Source organism: Vespula pensylvanica, chromosome 18 (assembly GCF_014466175.1).
Source record: "Vespula pensylvanica isolate Volc-1 chromosome 18, ASM1446617v1, whole genome shotgun sequence".
Lineage (NCBI taxonomy): Eukaryota > Metazoa > Arthropoda > Insecta > Hymenoptera > Vespidae > Vespula > Vespula pensylvanica.
Window position 1 is genome coordinate 1,859,700 of NC_057702.1, and position 23,663 is coordinate 1,883,362.

The window sequence follows — 23,663 nt, forward strand, 5'->3', positions numbered from 1 at the left end:
CTGAACTGAAGGCATAGTGATTTTTTATTCATAAATAACGTTTGATATCTATAATGGAAAACAATCGATATGTATCGAGAAGATATTTGTTACGAACGGAAGCATATAAATTCTAAATGTAAGATATCAATTTCATTTCCTTTTGATAAGTATCACCCGTTACAGTCTCGACCCACGCGCGACTGGACGCGACGTGCAGACTCGTATAGTCAGGTGGGTATATAAGGAGTTAAGGACCAAGTAGTGAGGAAATAAGGAGCAGAGAGAGAAAGACAGAGAGAGAGAGAGAGAGAAAGAGAAGGAAGACAAGTCAGTCGGGATATCTGATGGGCCGATTGCATCATTAGCGTGTGTACGTGCTTGCTAGAAAAACCGATCCAAAGTGTATTGAAAAGAGAAAGAAATAGATAGATAGATAGAAAGAGAAAGAGAGAGAGAGAGAGAGAGAGAGAGAGAGAGAGAGAGAGAGAGAAATAAAGAAGGTGCAATTAAATCCGATAACTATGACTTTCCAATATTCAGTGCAAATAATGCAAAATGTAAACTAACTATCGGACGATCTTCGATCGCTCAAATCGAAGGGAAGCCATGAAGGAAGAAGGATCGAAGACCCTTTCGGAATGGAATTTGAGTGTGTCGAGTCGGCGCTTGCTCGGATCGAAATCGATGCGACGTTTTTAGCACGACTTACCAAATTGGGAGACCGACAACGAAGAAATCGATGGACTTGAGAGAAAGAGAGAGAAGTATACACTGACTGAATCTTTACCATTGGGTGGCCCTCATGAGTACCAAGAGAGTTCAGATTTGAAATTTGGAAACAACCACTTTTTCACGATTTAATAATCTTCTTTTGCTTGTTACTATTGCGTTATATTATTGTAGATATTTATACACACACACACACACATATATATGTATATATTATATAATTTATATACATATATATATATATATATATATATATATATATATATACAGCGGGGATTTAAGTATTCACATAATAGGAATATATTTACATATTCCTATTGTACGATTATTTTATGTCCAAATGTATATGTTAATGTATAAGATTGATTCAAGAAGATTGTTGAAGATTTCCATTCGTTCGATTTCTATTATCTCGATTGTAAATCGCAAAGGGAATCGATTAGAAATCAAGTTAGAAGTTGTACTATCAAAGATAGATGCAGGCCAGTCATAGTTATCGGAAATCCACGCCTACGTAGGGATCCCTCGAAACAGCATTCCGCGGTTTCGTCGAGTTTTTGCGGCCAAAGAAGACAGAAAGAGAAAGACAGAGAGAGAGAAAGAGAGAGGGGGGGACAAAGATAGAGAGGTTGTGACTCGAAACCGCGAACTCTGAGAGAAACTGCAACAGAAAAGATGGAGAAGAAGAAGAAGAGGAGTCACGAAATGTCATTGTCCATTGCGATTGGTGGAAGGTCTTTTATCGGTAGCTAAGATCGCCACGGTACTTGCGTCCGATTTTAAAAAGGAAGGCAAGACTTATCGAGTTTTAAGATCGATAAAGGATTCGAGAATCGAAGCTATCTTTCTTTTTCTTCATTTCTCGTTTCCTCCTGATTTCTTTTTCTTTTCAATACTTTCCGTGAAAGTAATAATTTATTGTTACATTATAGAGGAAGATATATTATCAGGATCTTATAAACACATTTGCCGATTTTATTTCAATTGCTTTTGTAAGTTTCCTAATGATCTTTTACCGTAGATCGATTAAATCAATCGATCGAGAAATCAGAGATGAGAGATATGATATCCTTAGTAAATGTATCCGAATAAACGCAGGAAGAAATGTCTTCTCAGCTTTCAATCTTTCAATTTGGTATATTGATAAATCTTATTATTCTTTATTTTACATAAACAAAATGAAATTTACATAATTATGATAAAAATTTGAATGATTTTATCATAATTATGTTCTTATTATGAAAGAAAAGAAAAAAATTCAATATAAAAAATTATTAACAAAATCGATTTCATTATAACGATATTGTTTAAATGTTTAAATAAATAAAGAATAAATTATACTTTAAAACGGTTTTTGAATCAAGTCTCTACGACTTTCCGTTCCGGAGATATCGCCTTTGAAAGATTTCCATTCATAATTCATTCATAACAGCTGTTCGTAGTAATAGTAGTAGTAGTAGTAATTCGGTCAGCTGGGATGCGTAAATTCTTGGAATTTATATAGGTCAGTGTGTCACTGAGCTAATTTGAATGAAATTATGTAGGTCAGTGGGTCAACGTAAACGTTTCCATTTATATGGGAATAACTCTGGAACTAAAAGTCGTAGAGACTTGATTCAAATACCATTTTAAAGGGCAAAATATGTCTTATTTTTTAACATATTGTTAATAATTAATTAAGAATTTGTTATAAACAATATGTTATAAACAAATTCATAGAAACTAAATTCATCTTATTTTATCAAAGAAAAAGATTCAGATTACGACTGATTTATATAATTACGTAAATTGATAAATAATTTATAAACAAATTATTTTGTTTATCGAAACAAAACAATTTTTTTATATTGTTAATAGCTCGTTTTCCATTTACATAAGAATATCTTCGGATCTAAAAATCGTAGAGACTTGAAACGAATATCATTTTAAAGGGTAGAATATTTCCTATTTGTTTATAGTATTGTTAATAATTAATTAACAATTTGTTATAAACAATTTGTTATAAACAAATTCTTACGAATTACAGTCATCTTATTTTGCCAAAAATATTAGATTACGACTAATTTATAAAATTACATAAATTAATAAAAGAAATTAATTAATTTAATTAATAAATAAAAAAATTTACTTCTTTGTCGAAGAAACATTTTTTTGTTTTTACGTGTGAATTTCTTCGGAACTAAAAGTCGTAAAACAATTGAAACAAATTCGCGAAATAAGCAAAGGATAAGTAATCTTTCCTTTTTTTAGATTTCTTGATTTCTTTTTCTTTTTTCTCTTTTTTTCTTTAATATTTGCAGTGAAAGTAATGATTTATTGCCACGTTATCGAGGAAAATATCTACACCATTCTACAAACACGTTAGCCGGTTTTATTCCAGCAGCTTTTGTGTGTTCTCTAATGATCTTTTATTGTAGATCGATATTAAATCGATCGATCGATAGATCGGAGATGAGATATATGGTATCTCTGGTAAATGTATCGCCAACGATGTAATTAATTGGCTCTCTCAAGTAATTTGTATGACAAAAGAAAAGAAAAGAAAAGAGAAAGAAGAGGAATAGAAAGAGAAATAGAACGTGGAAACTTCAAGTTAGGTTTATGAAAATTAGAATTATTTTCATAGAAATCGAGTTCGAATTCTTTGTAGGTTCTCTATTTAATCATTTATCTATTTATACGAGTATACGTTTATGTTAAAACCAAGAAAAAATCTATAAATTAGATAATACTTTTTAATATTTCACGCAATGTATGTTTCGATTTTGATCTTTCATTTTTTTTTCTAATTCTTTTCTTTTTTTTTATCTTTTTCGAGATCCATCGACTCACTTTCAGTCGTTATAAATTCCGTATCTTTATTTTCGTTGCTCGCGCTTATTGATCGAGCTGTCTCCTTCTCTTCTGGTAGATCCTACAAATAGATAGCGAAGTCGACGCGTGGGTGGACTATAAGTCGATTTCTCTCTTAGAGATCGACCAATTTGAATGGAAACGCGAAAGCTTTGTGTCTTGATTCGTCGAACGTTTCTATGGACGACCTCATCTATGAAAAGAACGAGAGAAATCGTATAGGATACTCGTAGATGAATTCAAAGTTGAATTCTATTGTCCGTTTAAAAAGAGAAAGAAATAAAAAAAGCAAAAAGAATCTTTCAAAAGATTGCATAACAACTATTAAAAAATATATATATATATATAGTTACAAAAAAGCAAAAGAAAAACATATGTAATAATGTAGTTAATAATTCATCAATAAAAATGAGAAGATAGAAAGATTAAAAATATCGTCAAAAAAAGAACAGTGAGAAAGAAGTATTCATTCTCGTTATAAAAGGTAATTCTCGTATTGGTGCGATAAACTTTTCACGTGGTTTCACATGGAACTTTAACTGATTGTAAAACGAATAAAAAGTGTAAAAGAAAATCTTGAAAAATAGATGTATATGTGTTCGACGTTCATACGTACATACATACATACGTTCGTACGAAGAAATTTTAACTATTCTTTGTCTATGATTGTTCTCGTTTATGTAACAACCTTTGCATTATGTGCAACCATGCGCATATTATTTTACTTATTGCTATGGAAAAAGAAAGAAAGAAAAAAGAGAAAAAGAGAAAAGAAAGGAATAGATAAGAAAGAGTTTAAACGTTCTCGTAAAGATGAAAGTCAGGTCGTATACCAATAATACAAGGGGCAAACGCTTTTGCACGTTTTACGAGTCTTCAGCTTCTCGTTATGATCGAGATAGCCAAGGATTTCAACGTCGTAGCTGGCAATAATGAGCTAACCAAGAAAATATTCTTGAAGGAAAATGGCAGCTACGTACGTGCTATAGAATTAGACACAAATCATTGCCTCTGTGCAATAAATATGTATAGATATGGTGTAAGATATGTGTATACATATGTGTATATATACATACATACATACATACACACACACATATATATATATGTTTGTAAATAGTAGACATATGTAAATGTTTTAGATTTATTTGTGTTTTATAGATCTACTAGAGATTTCTTTTCTTTTTTGCGAAAAAAAAGTAATTTCAATGAATTAATTTCGTGAAAGAGCGATAATTAATTTAATGTTTGTTTTTTAATATACGTTATACTTACAATTAGTATAATAGTATAATTATATAATCTATAAATCATAAATATAATATTACAACTTTCTCATTAAATAAAAAATAATTTCCTTTTTGTTTTTTGTAGGTAGGATAAAAAAATTGAATTAGAGATTAATTTAATCAAGTAAGATTCATTTACTATGAATCATATGTAAATGAAATGATTTATTTTTTCTTCTACTTTAATCTTGTTTTTTGTCTCTTTCTTTTTCTTTTTTTTTTTTTTTTAATCTTTTCGAGTAAGATTAGATAAATAATAATTTCTGTTGAAAAATGTTTACGTTCAGCTATTTTAGTTTTGTTCTTTATGTTACGAGAAAAAAGAAAAAGAATATATATACACATATACACATACATATATCTACATACATGTACGATAGGATTGGACTCACGCAAAGCGTGAGGATTCTCGTGCACGGAAAATACAAGGCTTATTAGCTCGCAACGCACTTGGAGTCACGAGCACGGTGTTTTAAGCACGTCCAGACGCGTTAATTATGCCGACTAAGCTTCGATAAGGCCGTCTTAAGACGCCTTTGAGTATTACGAACGGATAAAGATCCGGGTCTCTTGCATATTTATATATATATATATATATATATATATATTTATATATATAATTTTTTCTCTTTCTTTATTTTTTTTTTGCGTGAATAGTTCTAATACAAGTTAGTTAATCCGATTAAAATTAGCAATTAATTATTAAAAATATTTTCTTTTTTATTACATTTATCTTCGAGTCAAAATACTAGTTTGGGTGTGGATAGGGAGGGATAATATAATAGACTATATATATATATATATATATATATATATATATATATATATATAGTTTATTTTTTTATTTCTTTCTTTTTTATTTCGTGTTGCATCATAAACGTTTTTGCTTTTCTTTTCCTTTTTTCCTTTCTTTCTCTTTCTTTTCTCGATACAGTGCCAGTGTTGTACGAACGAAACGAATCGAGATGATTCTGCGTTATAGATCAACATGACATTGCTCTTTTCTCCATCATTTACTTCGAATGAAATATTTGAAAAATTATTTAGAAAGTATGAAACAATTTATTTTATAACAATTTCAACGTAAAATTTCATTATTGATGAGATTTGTTAAATATTATTTGAAAATTGTTGTTACGATCGAAACTAATTTTCTTTCTTTCTTTTTTTTCGAACGAAGTAGACAGAGATTAGATATTATTAGAAATTCATGGAAGAGGAAAAATACTATGTATACGTGATAGAATCATAAGAGAAAGAATCGTAAGAGGTAGGACTTTAATGTTTACCGACAAAACGAGCACGAGATGTAAATCCATCTAGTCTCTGCGTGACGTCCACAGGGCGTATATTAACGCTTCGCGAAACCGTCGTGCAACACGATTACTTCTAAGTGGAGTGCCATGATGCGTAATAAACGCGATAAATAATCGACGAAACAAGGCGAGATAATCTACCCTTTCCTTTTAGATGTTGATCTTCCTAAGCTTATTGAGAAATTAGATGAAGTTAATCCTTGAGCCTCGAATGAAATATTTTGAAATTTGAATTTGATAATTTATCTTATTTGGCTTTCTGTAGGAATCATAGATTGTTTCGTTAATGTAAATAAAATTTATTTCTTAATGTAATTAATGTGCATTAACTTTATATACATATGTGCGCGTGTGTAATTGATGTATAATAAATTTGTTTGCAGACAATTGAAGATATTGATCGAAGTATATCTAATATTTTTTATCTAATTTGTCAAGTTAAATGTCAAGGATCATAATTAAACATTCGATAGGATGATTTTCGCATGATTAAGAGAGAGAGAGAGAGAGAGAGAGAGAGAGAGAGAGAGAGAGAGAGAGAGAGAGAGAGAACGTGCAGACATTAATACGACTCGAGAAAAGTTTGTTTGCTTTAGCTGTACAATCTTTCTTACATGCATCATCGTACCTGCTTCGTTGGATTATCAGCACGAGAGAGAGAGAGAGAGAGAGAGAGAGAGAGAGAGAGAGAGAGAGAGAGAAGTTATTTCAGGGTTAAAGGAAGCGTGTTTTACCGAAGAGCCTTCGGCAGAAATGTATGTGTAGATGCTAATAAAGTCCAACTTATTTTCTTTTTTAGATTTGCCGACAGTTAATTATAACAGTGTACTCTATCCTAGACACACGCGGTCTTGTCATGACTTCGTTTGAGAAAATGATGATTTATGATTGACGTCAAGGATCATATGTTAATATTAACCGTTTATGTTAGTTCTTTCGAGGACAAGACTATTGGAATAGTATAAGTTTGATATATATATATATATATATATATATATATATATATATATAAAATTATTTTTGTAAATAATAATTATTTGTGTTCCTTTTTTATCTCTTTTTTTAGATTCCAGGAAAGATAAAGACATAATAATTTGCATCGAAGTGTTTGCAGTATACAGGAATAAATTTTAATTTCTCGAACTAAAAATTCTCGATCAGATTGAAATGTTAAATTTACGATAATCTCTAACTTCTAACATAAAACCGTAACATTATAATTTTTTCGAATAGATATAACGAAACGACGTAGGGAGATAGTATCTATTATAATCTTTAATGCAACAAATACCAAGTATCTAGCTGTTATATGTGTGGAAATTAAGCGAGTTTGGTATTTGAATGTTCTTGGTACGAGCGGAAAAGGATTTCAGGAAGGTGTCTTATAGCTAACAGGAAGCGAAAAATCGAGATAAGTTAAAGGAAAGGGAACGGTGCTGTCGCGATAAAACGTTACCCCGTTAGAAAAGAACATACGATATTGAGACCGTCTTTTCTCTATGTATATGTGTCTCTCTACCTTTTCTATCTACACACATACACACACACAGATATATATATATATATATATATATATATATACATATATACGTATATATACTTAAGAGTCGTAAACCGCGACTTAGGCTCGCGTGGGAGACTCGTCTTGAAGCGTAGGTAGGCAAGCAAGCAAGCAAGCAAGCAAGCAAAGGGCACATCGAGATAGCGAACGTTCAGCACGAATCTTCTCCATTCGAAAAGTCCTTTGTACTATCCGATCTATTCTCGAATATTATTGAAAATATTCTATGAACGGAGATAGATACCTACTTTCTTTCTTTCTTTTTCTGTTTTTCTTTTTTCTTTTTTCTTTTTTCTTTTTTTCTTTTTTAGATTTGTTAGCCTGATATGAATGAGAATGCTGATGTCGAGTGACTGGTAACGTGAGCGTAAGAGAGAGACAGAGATACGTTGATATCATTGATAATTCTTTGTAAAGTAGATCTTTTCTTTCTTTCTTTCTCGTGTATAGGAATATTTGTTCCTGATGAAATATTATTAGAATTGTTAGCTCTATGGATTAATTCTAACGTTTAATGATAATTAATTTGTGTGTGACAAAGAGATAAAAATATATTGATATTGATAATTCCTTGGAAAGTAGATCTTTTAATTCTTTCTCATGGAGAAATATTTTTTGTCATAGTGAATACATTATTAGATTTGTAGATTATTATTAGGTTTGTTGCATGAATTAATTCTACTATTTCTTTCTTTTTATTTTTCATTTCTATTCTTCACTATATGAATGTCTATCATCTTGAATATATCTGCTCTAGCTCGTTGGCTCGACGAATGACAAGAACTCACGAGATTCATCGGACAAGTTTAACGCAGTGTTCGAGAGAATGATTGCGATTTATGGGATTCTTAGCAGTAGTTGGGTATTAAGGGTGCCATCACAACGAGACAAAACTATGATATAAATTCTTAAAAATAATTAAATGTATTTTCTATGACAAAGATATTTTCTAATTGCAAAAGAATTTTAATTATGATGAAATTATTTGTATGGATAGTTAAGTGGTGCATAAAATTAAAAATTTCGTTTGTATCTTGTGTAAATTTTGTTTAGAATCAATAGTTGCAAATTAAGTTTAAGAAGAAGAAGAAGGAGAGAATAGATAGTTTCGTGATTCGAATACATTATTTTCTTCTTCTTCTTCTTCTTCTTCATTTATTGAAGGTGAGAAAGAGAGAGAGAGAGGGAACGAGAGGGAGAGGGGGAAAAGTGGGTGGTTCGAAACTTGTAAATCCCTCAAGTACCATCCCGAACTCACGATTCTCGTTGAAGCGAATAAGTGGCTTCGGTACCTACAAACTCGAACGTTGAAAAGAGGAAGAGTGGAAAAGAGGAATGAGAGGAAGAAAAGGAAGAAAAGGAAGGAGGAAAGTGATGGAAGGTTTTATGGAGTTAGTGTACGACGCATTACTCTTTTCGCGTTTTCTTGTCGCTAGTTACAAAGTAGGTAAGGTGCTATATACGTGTATCCTTTTTTGTCCTTTTTAAAAAAAACAAAATACAGAGATAAAATAGAAATTTAAAAAAACGTCAAAAAGAGTAAAACTACTTGCGTATATGCATACGATTTTGAAATTTTCTAATTAATTTTTTATTTATATTATATTTTCTTTTTTCTTGAAAAAAATTTCTTAGAATAGATCAATTGGAAAGTATGATTTGATTGTCAAATATTTTCATAATAATAATTTATTATTTTAATACTCCCGTGAGATAATATAGTATTGTAAATGACTGCGAAAAGAGAAAGAGGGAGAAAGAGAAAGATAAAAGATAAGAAACATGCAATAGAAAACGAGTTCTCCAAGCAAAAGGCAATTTTCCAAAGCTGCTCCTCTTTTAGAATTGCAAATACGGCACAACGATGGGGTCCTGTTTTATTTAATTTATCGAAAATTTAACTTCTACCTTCGGGCTTTAACTTCGCGTAGAGACTCTCACACGGTTCTTGTATCTTTTCTTTCTTATTTACCATAATCCTCTTTCTTCTTCTTCTTCTTCATCTTATTATTCTTTTTAACGTGTTTCTTTTTATTTTACAGCCCCCTTTTCAACGCACCGTTATTTTGTTCGCGAGTTACGATCGTTATATCCTCGCGTATTCCTTCGAGCGCTATTCGTACGTTTTAAAGTTTCAAATTTATCGAGAGCTCTTTTTTATCGAGATCTACTAATAACCAGTAGTCGGTGATTTTCTGTCTGTTATTCTTTTAAAAATTATCAAAATGCCCTCTTGTCGGAGTTTTTTTTTTTATCGATATAATATAATCGTTAAGAAGGAAAAAAATAACATATTTCAATTAATAATTAGTACGTTCACTTACCTTGGCAACCGCTTGTTGATAAACCGTAATGATCGATGTCGCATCTGTCGCAATGTGAACCAACTACACCCTCAGAACACCTGCACTCTCCGCTTACGGGATCGCAAAGTTCGTCGAGGGCACCCACGTCGCAGTCGCATAGTTGGCAACCTGCACTCACGTTTCCGTAACCTTCTATACAGAAGGAACAGTCACGAGCAGAGAACAAAGGTTTGCAGGGACACTGACCGCTCATCCGATCGCAATGAACGGAACTACTGCCGATCGGGTCACAATCGCATGCTGAAACGAGAGATAGAGAAGTATTAAAGAATTGGATTATTTAAAGATTAGAAAGAATATTATTAAATTAGATCTTTTCTTATTTTACTTTCCGGTATATCGTGTGATAGTAGAGTTTGATTTCTGAGAGTAAATGTCTTATAATATTAACACTCACGAAGACAATTTTGACGTAATGGATCCCCATAATGAGCCTCTTTACATCTTTCACATTTCCAACCTTCGGTATTTCCACGACACTCTAAACAACGTCCTGTTTCCTGATCGCACGGTCCACCTGAGCAAGGACATCGCTCGCAAGTACCACCCGGAGTTGATGGATTACCATAAAAGCCCACGTCGCAGCTGCATTATTTCGTAATATGATTTATGGCGTCATGAAAATTAAATAAGGTCTTATAAACGTTATATCTAACTAATTATACTTTGATACCTTTCACAATGATCGCCTGTATATCCTTCGGGACATTGAGTGCAAACATAACCGCTATTATTGTCCGTGGGATCCTCCAATTGACAACTTGGACTGAAGTTATTCGACTCGATGAACAATGGACAAGCACATTTTTTACAATCTTCCGGTGTTCCTTTCGTTGCGATCCCATAATATCCTGTTGAACATCGATCGCATTTTGGACCAATCGTATGATGCTCGCAGGTCTGAAGGATAAAAGGAGTTTTTGAAATAATTCTTTTTTTTTTTTATAATTTATCGTACTTTTATAATACTATAATAGTATAATTTTATGGTATTATTAATTCTTTCAGAAAATTTCAATTATTTATCTCGACTTTATCGATATTGTAAAAGGTGTTAATTTAAAAAAAAAATATTCATTATAAAATTCTATGTTTGAGATTATTATTTTTTCAATTATTATTAAAAATTATTAAACATTTATCATTGATGATAATATAAAATAATACGTATACCGATCGAAGGTATATTAATAGTTGTAACTTTTTACCTTACCGACAAATGGACAAAATTTTATAAATATATTCTTTGTAAAATTAAAATATTTAGATTGTTATAACAGCATGAAATAGAAAATTCTTATTTTTATTAAAAATGGTTAAACATTGTTATCGATAATGCTGATTTATGCATATACCAACTGGAGATATATCAATGATTATAATTTCCTAGTTTACCGATTGTAGCTTACCTTACATTCACCCATTACAAGATCGCAAGAAGAAGCGTGACCATTGCAATCACACTCGACGCAAATATGATAATCCTGATGATTAGAACCATTGCTCGTTACTTTCACGTATCCCCAGGAACAATTTTCGCAAGATAGACCTGCATATCCTCTAGGACATTCACACATTTCTACGAGACTTTGACTACCATCTTCTGATTGTACGGGGTCACCAACCGGAAGAATTGCAGACAGGAGACTGGAATAATAAATCAAGAGAATAATTAAAAATAGATACAGATTTGATAGAGGATCCAGAGAAAGAAAAAAATTATGAGCATAGTCGTACCTTCCTTCGATTTGTTCGGAATGATATTGTGCTCTAATCAAGAGATATTTTAGATCGGCTAATACATGCATCATTTGAGTTCTACTGACAGGATCACCGCGAAAATCGGTTCTCCTTAGTCTTGTAGGAATGTCTCGGACTTCACTTCGCACGTGGTACCAGCCTTGCTCGGTCAAGGCCACGGATATCTCCGCCTCCTGACCGTTATACTGTTCTTCGCCGTAAGCTATACGCATGCCATTGTTACCCTAAAAAAAGGAAAAAGAAAAAAGAAAAGAGAAAAAATAAAGAAGGAAGGAAAAAAGATATAGAAAAAAAAACATATTAAAATGGGCAGAACGATAAAGACCAAAGCAATCTTTATTTTTCTCTCTTACACATACAAACACACACACACACACACAGAACATTTATATACTATGTGCTCTTTCAATTTACACTTCATCAGACAAAAGTGTGTAGTACCATTTCGAGAGAGACTTCTACGAAAAGGGAGTACTTACGACCAAAATAACGTTGGGTTCGGTGGTAGGCTTGCCACTGGTGTCGCCACGCATGACGACCCAGGTGACGGTGTATGTGAGATTACTACCGTAAGACGAGAGACGATTTCCCGTATAGATTCGTGGGGCTAACCAGTAAGGACTTTCATATTCGACCTCGAACGCAGCCACGGTCAGCCAACCATTGTCTGTGTCTAATGTTGGTATTACTGCTAACGAACCATTCATATCGGTAACCAACCAATTTTCTAACGAAGAAATCTATAATATAAGAGAAGAGATTGATCAAGATTTATCAAGATTTATCGAGAAAATGAATGGATCATTTGTAGTATCAGAAGATTTTTTTTCTCTGTTTATCTGTTTATTTTTTTACCATCGTGTAATAGAGCTTCCCAGCAACGCAACGATCAGTTGCACCAAAACAGTAGCAAGATACGCAACCGTCAAGATTATCCTTGGTCAATGCAAAGTACCCTGATTTACATCGATCGCAAAATTCACCGTCGACGTTGGCCTTGCAAAGGCAATCGCCCTCGCAATCGTGAGACGGCAGGATACCCCGGGAATCACATGGGCATGGCATACAGTCAGGATACTGACGATAACCCGCTGCACATTGATCGCATTTGTATCCCGAATAGCCGGATTTGCACTCACAGGCACCTGCTACCTGGAACACCACAGGTGTTATGATCACTTATTCTTTTCGAAATCGAACATTTTATTCGCGAGAGATCGTCAGCAATTCAATCGAACATTCAATGACAACGATTTTATTACGAAATAATTTGATGTAGGAGTGAAAGGATAGTGTTGGGGGTTGGGGCGTATAAGAAAGAAAAGAATTACCTTTCCCATATGTGTATAAGAATCATCTGGTGTACAATAGCCTGTACTACCATGAACACTACAATCACAGGGCAAACAGGGTTCAGGTGCATCGGGTGCAACACCATTAGGCCTATAGTAACCTATTTGACATTTCTCACAATTGATACCAGACGTGTGTTCCTAAAAAATAAAAAAATAAACATAAAAATATATGGGGATTAAATCATTGCAATGTAAAAGATATAAAAAAGCTTCCAAAGAATTATTCCGAGTTCATACTCATTGTTTACGATCGACACTCGAAGAGCTCGAACTCCATTCATTATCTATTAGACGTCGATGAATGACATACAAATATATATATATGTGTGTGTGTGTGTGTGTGTGTGTGTGTGTGTGTTTTGAAAGATCAGAGAAAAGGAGGTTCGTGTTTTCTTTCTTTTTCTTTTTTCTTTTTCTTTTTCTTTTTTTTATTGTTAAGTAATCTTTTTGATGCAGTTGCAGCTGCGTTCCTTTTCATCGACGAAATGCAATAAAGATTAAAACCAAACGGTTATTTATACTGTGCTTTATGCATTTTAATGGTCTTATAATTATTAGTCATGTTGTTTCTTAATATTTCTTTTTTAATATAAGAACGAAGTTTTGATAAGGACTTTTTATTCCTCATTATATTAATTTAACAATATTATAATTTTCAATAATACATTCGAGCAATTTCAATAATTAATTACTGTTGATAATATAACAAAATTTTTTCGATAATATTTTTGATTAATGTAATAAATTAAAAAAATTAAAAAGGAAAAGAAAAATGAAGAAACTCGTATTTTATTTCTATTCTCATAGGATCTTTCTTTGTTACTCTTCTCGTTTGTAAAAAAAGAAAAAAAGAAAACAAAGTTGTGCGTAATATTAGACTCGACTCACCGTACAATTGACGCAAACACCGCCCCCTCGAAACTTCCCTCGAACGTCCATAGACATCCTCTTATCGGCGACTTCCGGATCGTAAACGCATGACGTTGCATGTCCATTGCAATTGCATTTCTCACAATGAAAGCCCTTGGAGGCGGTACCCGGTCTCCATGGTATTTGATTATACATGGGACAACACTTTTCACATCTTTCACCGCACGTGTGACGTTCGCATTCACATTCTTGATGCTAACAAAAGAAAAAAAAATGAAAAAAACATTTTGTTTTCTTTTCGACTTTTTCCCTTGTTCTTCTTTTTTTTTTATAATAAATCATCTCGCTCGTCGAAACTAATCGGTAATTAATTCTATGAAATAAAATTATGGGTATTTATTATAGAATATTTTATTGAATTGATTAATTAAATTTGCTAATTGTCATAAAATAAAGTTATGATTATTTTATATTAATAAAATATAAAAGATATTTATAAGGAAATTTATTCATCGAGTGAAAAAAAGAGTGATATTTTTAAGATTAGATTTTCTTTTTTTATCCTTTTGTTTTATTTCATTTTCTTTTCTTTTCCAAGCCGATAATATAAGAAATATTTCTTTGCTAGTGAGAAAACGATTATCAAGGCAATAAATAATACAGTGTAGAGAGTGAACTCGAAACTCATGATTCACAAGCCGAACGCTCGTTTCTCTTTAAGCTTCTTTAAGTGACAAGACCACACGCGTCTTACACTAGTAACACTCTCTGCATCGTTTCTCTGTTTCTGTATAGCCAATCCGACAGCTGTCACGTTGATTAGATTTCGATACTCTCCAAATTGTCTAAAATCGTTTAGAAATCACTTTACCATTTCAATTTGTCTTCAAAATTAATTTTACATTAAATATAATATATATATACATATATGTAATATAATTTTTATTTTAATTAAAATATCGAGATTAGAAAATTAATTAGAATAAAATTATGTTAAATTAAAAATGACAAAAAAAAGGAAAAAAAGAAAAAAGAAAAATTTAATTAATATTAATTATTTGAACAATGAAAGGAGGGGAATATCGATCGAAGATCAAAAGCCGATCGATTGAGTTGTCGTAATCTTAAGATATTTCGGATGCCTCTTCGACGGTCCACGTATTCAGCAATGCGATCGCGATTCGATCTATGCAGTGATCATTCGCACGCGACCATGAACGACACGCGCATGCCAAAAACTAATTTAATTTACTCGAGCGAGACATCGCCAAAAGTTGATTCCAATCGAGTTCCTCTTAAAGAGAGAGAGAGAGAGAGAGAGAAAGAAAATGTTTTCATTAATTTTATTTCACTAAATCGATCGTTAGATTTGCATTTCTATATATTTTAATATAATTCTCTATTTAATCTGTAATTTTGATTTACAAATATTATTGAAAATATTAATCGATTGTGAACGTCGCTGTTGTTTTTTTTTCCTGAAATATCTTCAAGGATTTAATTTGTTTATTTATAATCGATCAAATGGGAAAAGGGAACGGGATGAGTACGTGATGTGATTAATGGTTGTTTGAAGGTGGTATTACGCGAAAGCCAGTGAGAAAGACAAGAAGAATAAAAATAAAAAGTAGTAGAGAGACAGAAAGACAGACAGAGAGAGAGAGAGAGAGAGAGAGAGAGAGAGAGAGAGAGAGAGCAAGCAACCGTTAAGAGAGAGCAAACGAGAGATCGACAGGAGTGCCTTTACCTCGAGGTCAAGAAAGGTTTTATTATTGTGTGTCCGAGGCACATAAGCCAAAGGCAGCAAGTGTGTCTGTAACTGAATGCTAACAATATGGAGTCACAGTTTGAGATACGTATTTTATGCAGCTGCCAAGTTTCTATCCATATTGAGAAAGTATGTCGATTGATCGTGATCAATAGTAACATACATTTTAATGTTGTCTTTAAATATCTAATTTAAATCTTTTCTCTTAGATTAATATTCTTAGATCAATATTTTGCTCGATCTAGCAACGATTATATATCTTTTCCTACTTTTTCTTTTATTAAATAATCAAACTAAATTTTATCAAATATGATTTATATACCTATATAATTAATACATCACTAGGAAAGAGTGAATATTATAAGGTTATAAAAATTAATAAATGTTTACAACGTAATTATTTATATTATAAAAATTGATAAGTAACGTTTCTATTATTAACCACCGACCAAGCAAATACTATAGATTACTTTTTGCATTGCACGATTTTCTTAGATATATTTTTTTATATCGAAAATAATTACGACGAAACGTAGAATATTTATTAAAGAAAGTAATAGGAAAAGATTTATGTTGTTATCTAATAATTAGACGAACATTTTAAAGATGAAAAAAAAAATAGATCGATAAAACTAGTCAATGTTGAAAAGATTCGAAAAGAATATATTTTGTACGGCTTTGTTCGTAAAGAATTCCATGATAGATTTTATGCAAGTAGTAGTAGGAGAACACGAAACCGCAACTCCGTGTAAGGAAAAAAAATTAATGCGGTTCCGAAAGCATCCACGATTCCCGTGAGAGATCGCAAAAGAACGTTGATACGTGTCAACTCTTTCTCTTTCCTTCTATTTCACTGTAAGAAGCTTCGCACGTTCCTTGTGGCTTTGGAAGAGCCAATGGCAAAGTTCCGAAACGATCCGAAGGAAGGAACGAGAGATCCTGCCATTAGCGGTGCTGCCAGACAAAGGACTGACAAGTTTATGGCACTTCCGACGGATTTATTTCCTGTGAACCCCGTAACCATAATCTTCTCTCTCTTTCTCTCTGTCTGTCTGTCTCTCTTTCTATCTTTTTCTATCTCTCTCTTTATCTCTCTCTCTAGTTTGCGTACGAGATTCTAACTTTAGAGATCGGTCCAAACGGAAATGTCCAACAAAATCGACTTCGTTGAAAGCTATCTATGTTATTGACTTTCGCGAGTTTATATAATATAAGTAACTTATATGCTTATATAGAAAAATATTTCAATCAAAATTATTTTAAAATTGTTTTAAAAAATGATCGAAAAGAAATTTATATTGGAAACGATTGGAATCAAAAATCGTCATAAAAATATTCTTATAATTTAAATATTATTATTATGGAAAGTTATAAGAGATATTAGAAATGAATTTCAATTGGAAATCTTCTTTAATTTTGTTTGTTTAATATCGTTATTAATATCGAAATTAATGATTTAAAAAAATTGATGCGTAATGTTCGTTGTTAAATGGCATCATTATTATTAAGGATAAGATAAAATTGATAATTTACCCCATGTTGAACACTGTATCGACAACGAGCAGCATGACCAGAACATAGACAACGTCCACCGATATTGATCTCCTTGATCGAATAAAATGCTTTTCTTTTATCGGCTATTACAACGCCGTTCCTCCGTAGACCTTGAAAGCGAAGTCTGACGTATCTTGCTTGAGTAAATTCTTGAAGGGTTGTACTGTGATTTAGGGCACCGGGTCTACCGTTAACCAAGTGCGTATGGATCTGAAACACGAATATAAATTTAAAAAACGATTAAAAGAAAGATCGATTTTCTATCTGTGGATAGAAAATCATAGAAAAAATAAAGAAGAAATAAATAGAAAAAAAGAAAAATTGGCTGGTCTGATTTCTTTTTTTTGTTTGTTTTTTTTTTTTACTTATAGAAATATCATGGAATTAATAGGAATTGATTACTAATGACGATTGATAAAACTTTATGTGTTTGTGGGTTATTTGTTTGTGTACGCGGATCTCTCTTCTTCGAAAGTATTAAATTCGATGTCACAAGGAAGAAATAAATCATCCATGAATGGCGCCGGTAAAACGAGTGGAGAACGTCGTCGTCCTCCGCAAATGGGCCTATGCGCGGTTCCAAATATAGAACAATCACTTGCATTTCGGGATAATGGGTGCACCTAAGAGTTCTCTCCTTTTCTTTTCTTTCTTTTTCTTTTTTTTTTCTTTCGTGATCGTAAACAATAGTCCAAGGCGGAAAAATTGATACATTTTAACTTACTGTTCAGAATTGTAATCGAAGTGAATGCTTTCTAATTCTCCTTATAATAAATATTAGCTATAACGATTGAATAATAATTCAATGATATTATACTTTTATTTTAATCACTAAGGGATAATATTAAATTTTATTTAAATGATTATATTATTAAAATAATTATGATCGATCGAAGAAGTAATTTATATTGATAATCGGATGAAATTGTAATTAATCCTTTTTCTTGTTGTATTTTTTCTTAATCATTTTCTTGGAAGTTTTGATGGACAATTAAAGCTCGTGAGTAAAGAAGATCGAGTCTGAGATCAGATCGCTTTCGTGCACAAACGCTAAACGAGATGAGAGAAAACGAAGGAATCGTTCTTGAAAAGGGGTGGGGAGAGAAGGATCGATGGTACAAAAACGGCGATCCCTACATTCCGGCCATGTATGGTGCTGACTGACCATATATGGACGTTTGAATGCACACTGCACTTTCTGCAGGGGGTGAAGACGTAAGAAGGAAAGGGTGCTGCTTCCTATTTTTCTTGTACATTTAACTCGAAACCATTCAACGTGTTTCAAAAAAAAAAAAAAGAAGAAAAAGAAAATCATTTACCAATGATCTAATAAAGGCGTAGCGAATTCTAATAGAAAAATTATAGTAAAATTCTATAGAAAGTATATTTACAATAGTATAATGAAAGTATATAAAAATATGATAGATAATATAAAATATACTTATAATAAAATACAAAAGTAGAATTTAGAATGTTGGGAAAGATTGAAAGTAACTAAAAAAAAAGAAAAGTAAAGAAAGAAGAACAGAGAAAAGAAATAATAATCTTTGGAACGTTTTTTTTTTCCTTTTTACCTTTCCAAGTTAAAACAAATCATAGAATTAATAATTACTATATATATATATATATAAAGAGAGAGAAAGAAAGAGAAAATATTAATCTGGAAGTAACGGTGATACGTAGAGTAATTATATAAAATTATTCGTTCGACTTTATATCGAATGAAAATAAGCGAGAATTATCGTGAACGGAAATTCATTCTCGCTTGTGAAGATCGCTGAACTAACGACGATCTACAAACTCTTGTTACTTTTCGTTCACTGGTGTGTAACGTTGAGATCGCGAGCCTGCTAATCATCCAATCGCGTAATTATATGACCGGCAGTGTACGTCGAACGATAATTAACGATCGACCACACCGCGACGGAATAACGGACGATTTCTCGCGTTTTATGCGTGTGTATATATATGTGTGTGTGTATGTATATCTTTGTCTCTCTTTCTCTTTAAATTGTCTTCTTAAGTTTGTTATAACGACTATTGATAAAACGATGGCAATGACCATCGTTCTGTTAAAGCCGAGAAGATATTTAATATCTCTGTGTATGTGTATTAGAAATTAGAGACAAGGGAAATGAATTTTGATCTATGTTATTATAATTATTTTTCCCTACTTTTGATTTATATTAATGTTCTTTGATAAGAGTATAATCGTTGCAAGTAATTATAAAGTGACGATTAGGAAATTAGAAATTGGAAATTTTTATTCAATTATTTATAGCCATTTGTATTGATTGGAATTAAAGTGCATGGATTTATAATGAATGAAATAATGATAATTATTAGCAAATTAGAAATTATTTATAATTAATATTGATTTTAAGTTAAGCTTTATTAAAAAGAGATGATATTATTTTGATTCTAAGGAAGTATGATGAATTATGAATGAAAAATTATGGCGATGAAAGATGGAGATGATTATGGTGATGATGATCATGGTGATGATGATCATAATGTTGATGATGATGATGATGATGATGATGATTAGAAACGTACTTCACCGTTTTCCATAGGCGTCGACCTGGAGTAAATGCTCGTACAAATGACTTCATCGTCGCTTATGTAAACCGGCTTACCAGGCACAGGTGGTGCCGAATATCTCGTCCAACATTCCTCGTCGCTTGGTGCGTAATACTGCCAGGGTTGAAAGTTCACGTTATCGACTGATCTCTCGAGTATCCATGCAGCTGGTCTCGGAGAATTCGCTGCTTTCACGATCACATATTCGATTTGATAGACCTGTAACAAAAAGAAATAAAAAATTATATTTCTGTCAATATTAATCAATATTAAAAAAAATAATAAAACTAAATTAGATGATATTTAAAGTATCAATTGATATAGTCAGATACAATGAGGGTTTCATCGAAATAAAATTGTAAACAAAAAACGAATTGTAGTTCTCGATTTCGTTTCTCGAATTGAGAAGAAGACGCACAACGGGGTATCTTGGTCCACCCTCAGCGTTTCAGTTTGAGTCTTTGTGGTCCTCGTTCTCGTCTTCGTCTTCGTCTTCGTTGTTGTCGTTGTCGTTGTCGCTGTCGCTGTCGTTGTCGTCGTCGTTACGCCGGCATTGTGTGAGACCAAGTCGACGCCCACTTTCGGACCATAAAGACAGATCGCATGTCCGCGATACCGAGAGAGCCCGGCTCCGTTTCCTTCTAAGGACTTCGTCCGGAACGTCTCGCTGCTACGAGTCCCGAGGAAGCCAACTTCAATTATCCGGACTCCCTTTCGCTTACGTACCCGCGTTTACTCGCGTATTTGTAGATATCTCTTCGATATATCTTTTTAAGTTTCTACATATATGTATGTACCTATGGTTATATACATATGATACCTTATTGGTTAACTTTCGTTCAAATTTTTTTTCAACAATTATTTGTTTATTTATTCATTTATTTATTTAGTTTCTGATTTTTATAGATATTAAATATCCACACTTTTTATGAATTTTTTATGAATACGTTAATGAATTTTTCTTTTGATAAATAAAGAAGAATTTGTATTATTTATCTAAGTCTATTTTAATATAATATAGAACTCGATATAAATATTATTAGACATTTCTATGTCTCCATCTAATATATCTTTCACAAGGAAGCTAATCACAGTCAGTCAAGTCAAGTCAAGATATTCTCGAGTAAGTTTAGAAACTTACCACCTGGCTCTCTCACAACAGATGCGTTCTGTCTAAAAGATCAAATATTTATCTCTCAAGGTTAGACTGTATGTTTTAGTGCTTATCTTGTAGATAATATATACTGATAGGATAGGTCAAGTTAGGGTCTTCGAAACATTTTCTCTTTCTTTTTTTCTTTTCCCTCATCTTTTATATTTTTTTTTCGACTTTCTTTTAATTTCATAATACGGACGAAAAATTACAAGGAACATTAATTTTTCATTGATTAGATAGAGGAAGATTGTTTTTCATTGATTTTCATTAATTTTTCATTGAGTTTAGAAAATGTATCGTTTGAAACGATTAGACGAGTTCTTCTTTTCAGGCAAACACAGAAAGAAATAATCTTTTTTTTGTATGTATGTGTGTGTGTTTGTCAATGCGTATCTAGTCGTACATTCTCCGGAGAAGCGTAGTGAGCGAGTGAGTCTCGTCAGGAATCGACCTAGAAGAAGGCTCCCACGATCGTGAGAGGCGACAGCTAGTCGCCTTCAACTCGTGCAGCCTTGTAAGGGCGCGTCCAGTATTAGCATCGAATGACAGAAATGGCTTTATAGTCGCAAACGATCGATCGATCGATCCATCGACGAAGAAAATCGATAATTCCTGAATCCGTTCAAGTTTCCACGAGCTTCAGATATAGATCGATTATATTCAACGATTATGTTCATTTATTCCTAACGATTTAATACAATCAAATTTAATAAAATTATAATCATTATATAATAGTTTCTTCTAAAACTTAAAACAAACAAATATATATATATATATATATATATATATATATATACACATACACAGACACACATAAATATAATATATTAATATTTGTTTCTATTTAATGCGTGTTTATAAAAAAATAATTTCGTTCGTTGTTTTATCCGAATTTTAATTTTTGCGAGTCACGTTCCTTTTTTTCTATTTTTTTTTCCTTTTCATTAAACGTTATGTTATTTTGATCACTTTATAAACTAAAGTCCGAATTCTAATTAAAACTTTATCTCGTAACAAGTTTAACGAGTACCACGAAACGATGGCAATACCAAGGCGACAGCAGAGAGTTCTTTCCCGTAAACCGCGTAGCGACACTTTCCAGCCCTGAGAAACGAGTAAGTACCTGAGACGCAACAGGGGCACTTGGAGAACCTTAACGGCTTCAGGAACCGGCCGTCCGGTAAATTTTCTTGTCGCTCTACCTCCGCACGCACCCCATTTACGGACCTTCTCAGATACCGTGCAATGCCAATTTATTAGCGCTGCCCTCTCTTGCGCACGTTTTTAAGGGCATCCTGGATTACGTCCTTAAAGGGATGATCCTCTCTATCCTCCTCATTTTACTTTTTTTTCTCTTCTCTCTATTCTTTTCTTTTTTCTTTTTTTCGAGGGAAAGAGAGAGAGGGAAAGAGATTTTTCTTTATTGTTAATTATTTGTAAATAATCTTTTTATAAAAGAAATCAATCGTTATCGGCTACTTTATTATCGCCTTTAATTATTAAGAATATTTCAATTTTGTTCGTCTTTATGTTTAATTTTTACGAATAGAATTTCTTCATTTTTTGACATTTTCTTTTTTGATAAAAATAATAATTGTTTCCTGACGTGTAATTTACGTTTGTTATTCTAAGACTTCTTAATGAATAATATAAGAAATAATCTAATCGTTAAGATTAAAGATTTTAACTGATGAAAAACGATAGTTCAATTTAAAGTAGAATTTCCAGTCATCAACGAAACTTCCATCTCTTTCAGATATAATCGGATTAAAATCCTGCGAAGAGTTTATCCTAAATCTCATTTTCGTTTCCATCTATGGACCAGACTGTCAACTCTTGAGAGATTAATCGGGCTAACATCTCGAGAGAAATTCTACGAGGGAAATATCGTGGTAATAACATGCCACGTGGAATTGAGTTACGTGAAAGGGAATGTGTAGAGGAAGGTAGAAAGTAAGAGGGAAAATAAATTCAATTTGAAAATCGTGCGGGGATGAAAGTCAAATTGCTTTTCCGTTGAGATAAAAAGAAAAACGAGAATCATTGGTGGTAGGCAACGTGCCAAAACTAAAACGAATCACGATTTTCCTCTATGGAAAGAAAAGAAAATAACCAAAAAATCTCCATGAAAATTTATAAAAAGATATTTGAGAATTATAATTAAAAAAAAAAAAAAGAAAAAAAAGGAAAGAAAAGAATCCATGAAAATTCGTGATCGTAAAAATATTACAGAGAAAAATGTATTCGAAAATGACGATAAAAAAAAAAACAGAGGAAAAGATGAACGAAAACTTCTCGTGAAAATTGAAAAATAAAAAAGAAACAGAAAGAAATGAAAAGATAGAGAGAGGGAAAAAAAGAAAAGGTTTTGCTTGTCTTTTTACAATTCAAGTAGCTTCGAAAAATAATTGAATATAATTTTCGTTGACTCGTCCCACACATCGAAGTAACACATTGAAGACAGCCGGAGTTATGTTCTGTGGGACACCGCGCCGTCTGCCCTCGAGGATTCCAAGTCCTGGT

At 32.3% G+C, this 23,663-nt stretch overlaps 1 protein-coding gene and 1 long non-coding RNA gene across 4 annotated transcripts in view; one reads left to right on the plus strand and one right to left on the minus strand.

Annotated features, from left to right (window-relative positions):
* Positions 1–23,663, minus strand: part of LOC122635624 (laminin subunit alpha-1) — a 93,401-nt gene that overhangs the window by 41,593 nt on the left and 28,145 nt on the right. Inside the window, exons 3-13 of one of the 2 annotated variants that reach the window (XM_043826031.1) lie at positions 19,961–20,203; positions 17,384–17,614; positions 14,101–14,337; positions 13,189–13,350; positions 12,713–13,009; positions 12,337–12,597; positions 11,834–12,081; positions 11,506–11,743; positions 10,770–10,996; positions 10,494–10,681; positions 10,055–10,336 (exon numbers count right to left, since the gene is read on the minus strand). In XM_043826031.1, coding sequence (XP_043681966.1) covers positions 10,055–10,336; positions 10,494–10,681; positions 10,770–10,996; positions 11,506–11,743; positions 11,834–12,081; positions 12,337–12,597; positions 12,713–13,009; positions 13,189–13,350; positions 14,101–14,337; positions 17,384–17,614; positions 19,961–20,203 — 2,614 coding nt within the window. Of the gene's footprint in view, positions 1–10,054; positions 10,337–10,493; positions 10,682–10,769; positions 10,997–11,505; positions 11,744–11,833; positions 12,082–12,336; positions 12,598–12,712; positions 13,010–13,188; positions 13,351–14,100; positions 14,338–17,383; positions 17,615–19,960; positions 20,204–23,663 lie in introns of those variants that run through there. The other variant, XM_043826032.1, reaches the window with a different exon arrangement.
* LOC122635625 overlaps positions 1–23,663 on the plus strand; it is a 56,175-nt gene that overhangs the window by 22,287 nt on the left and 10,225 nt on the right. The window lies entirely within an intron of this gene.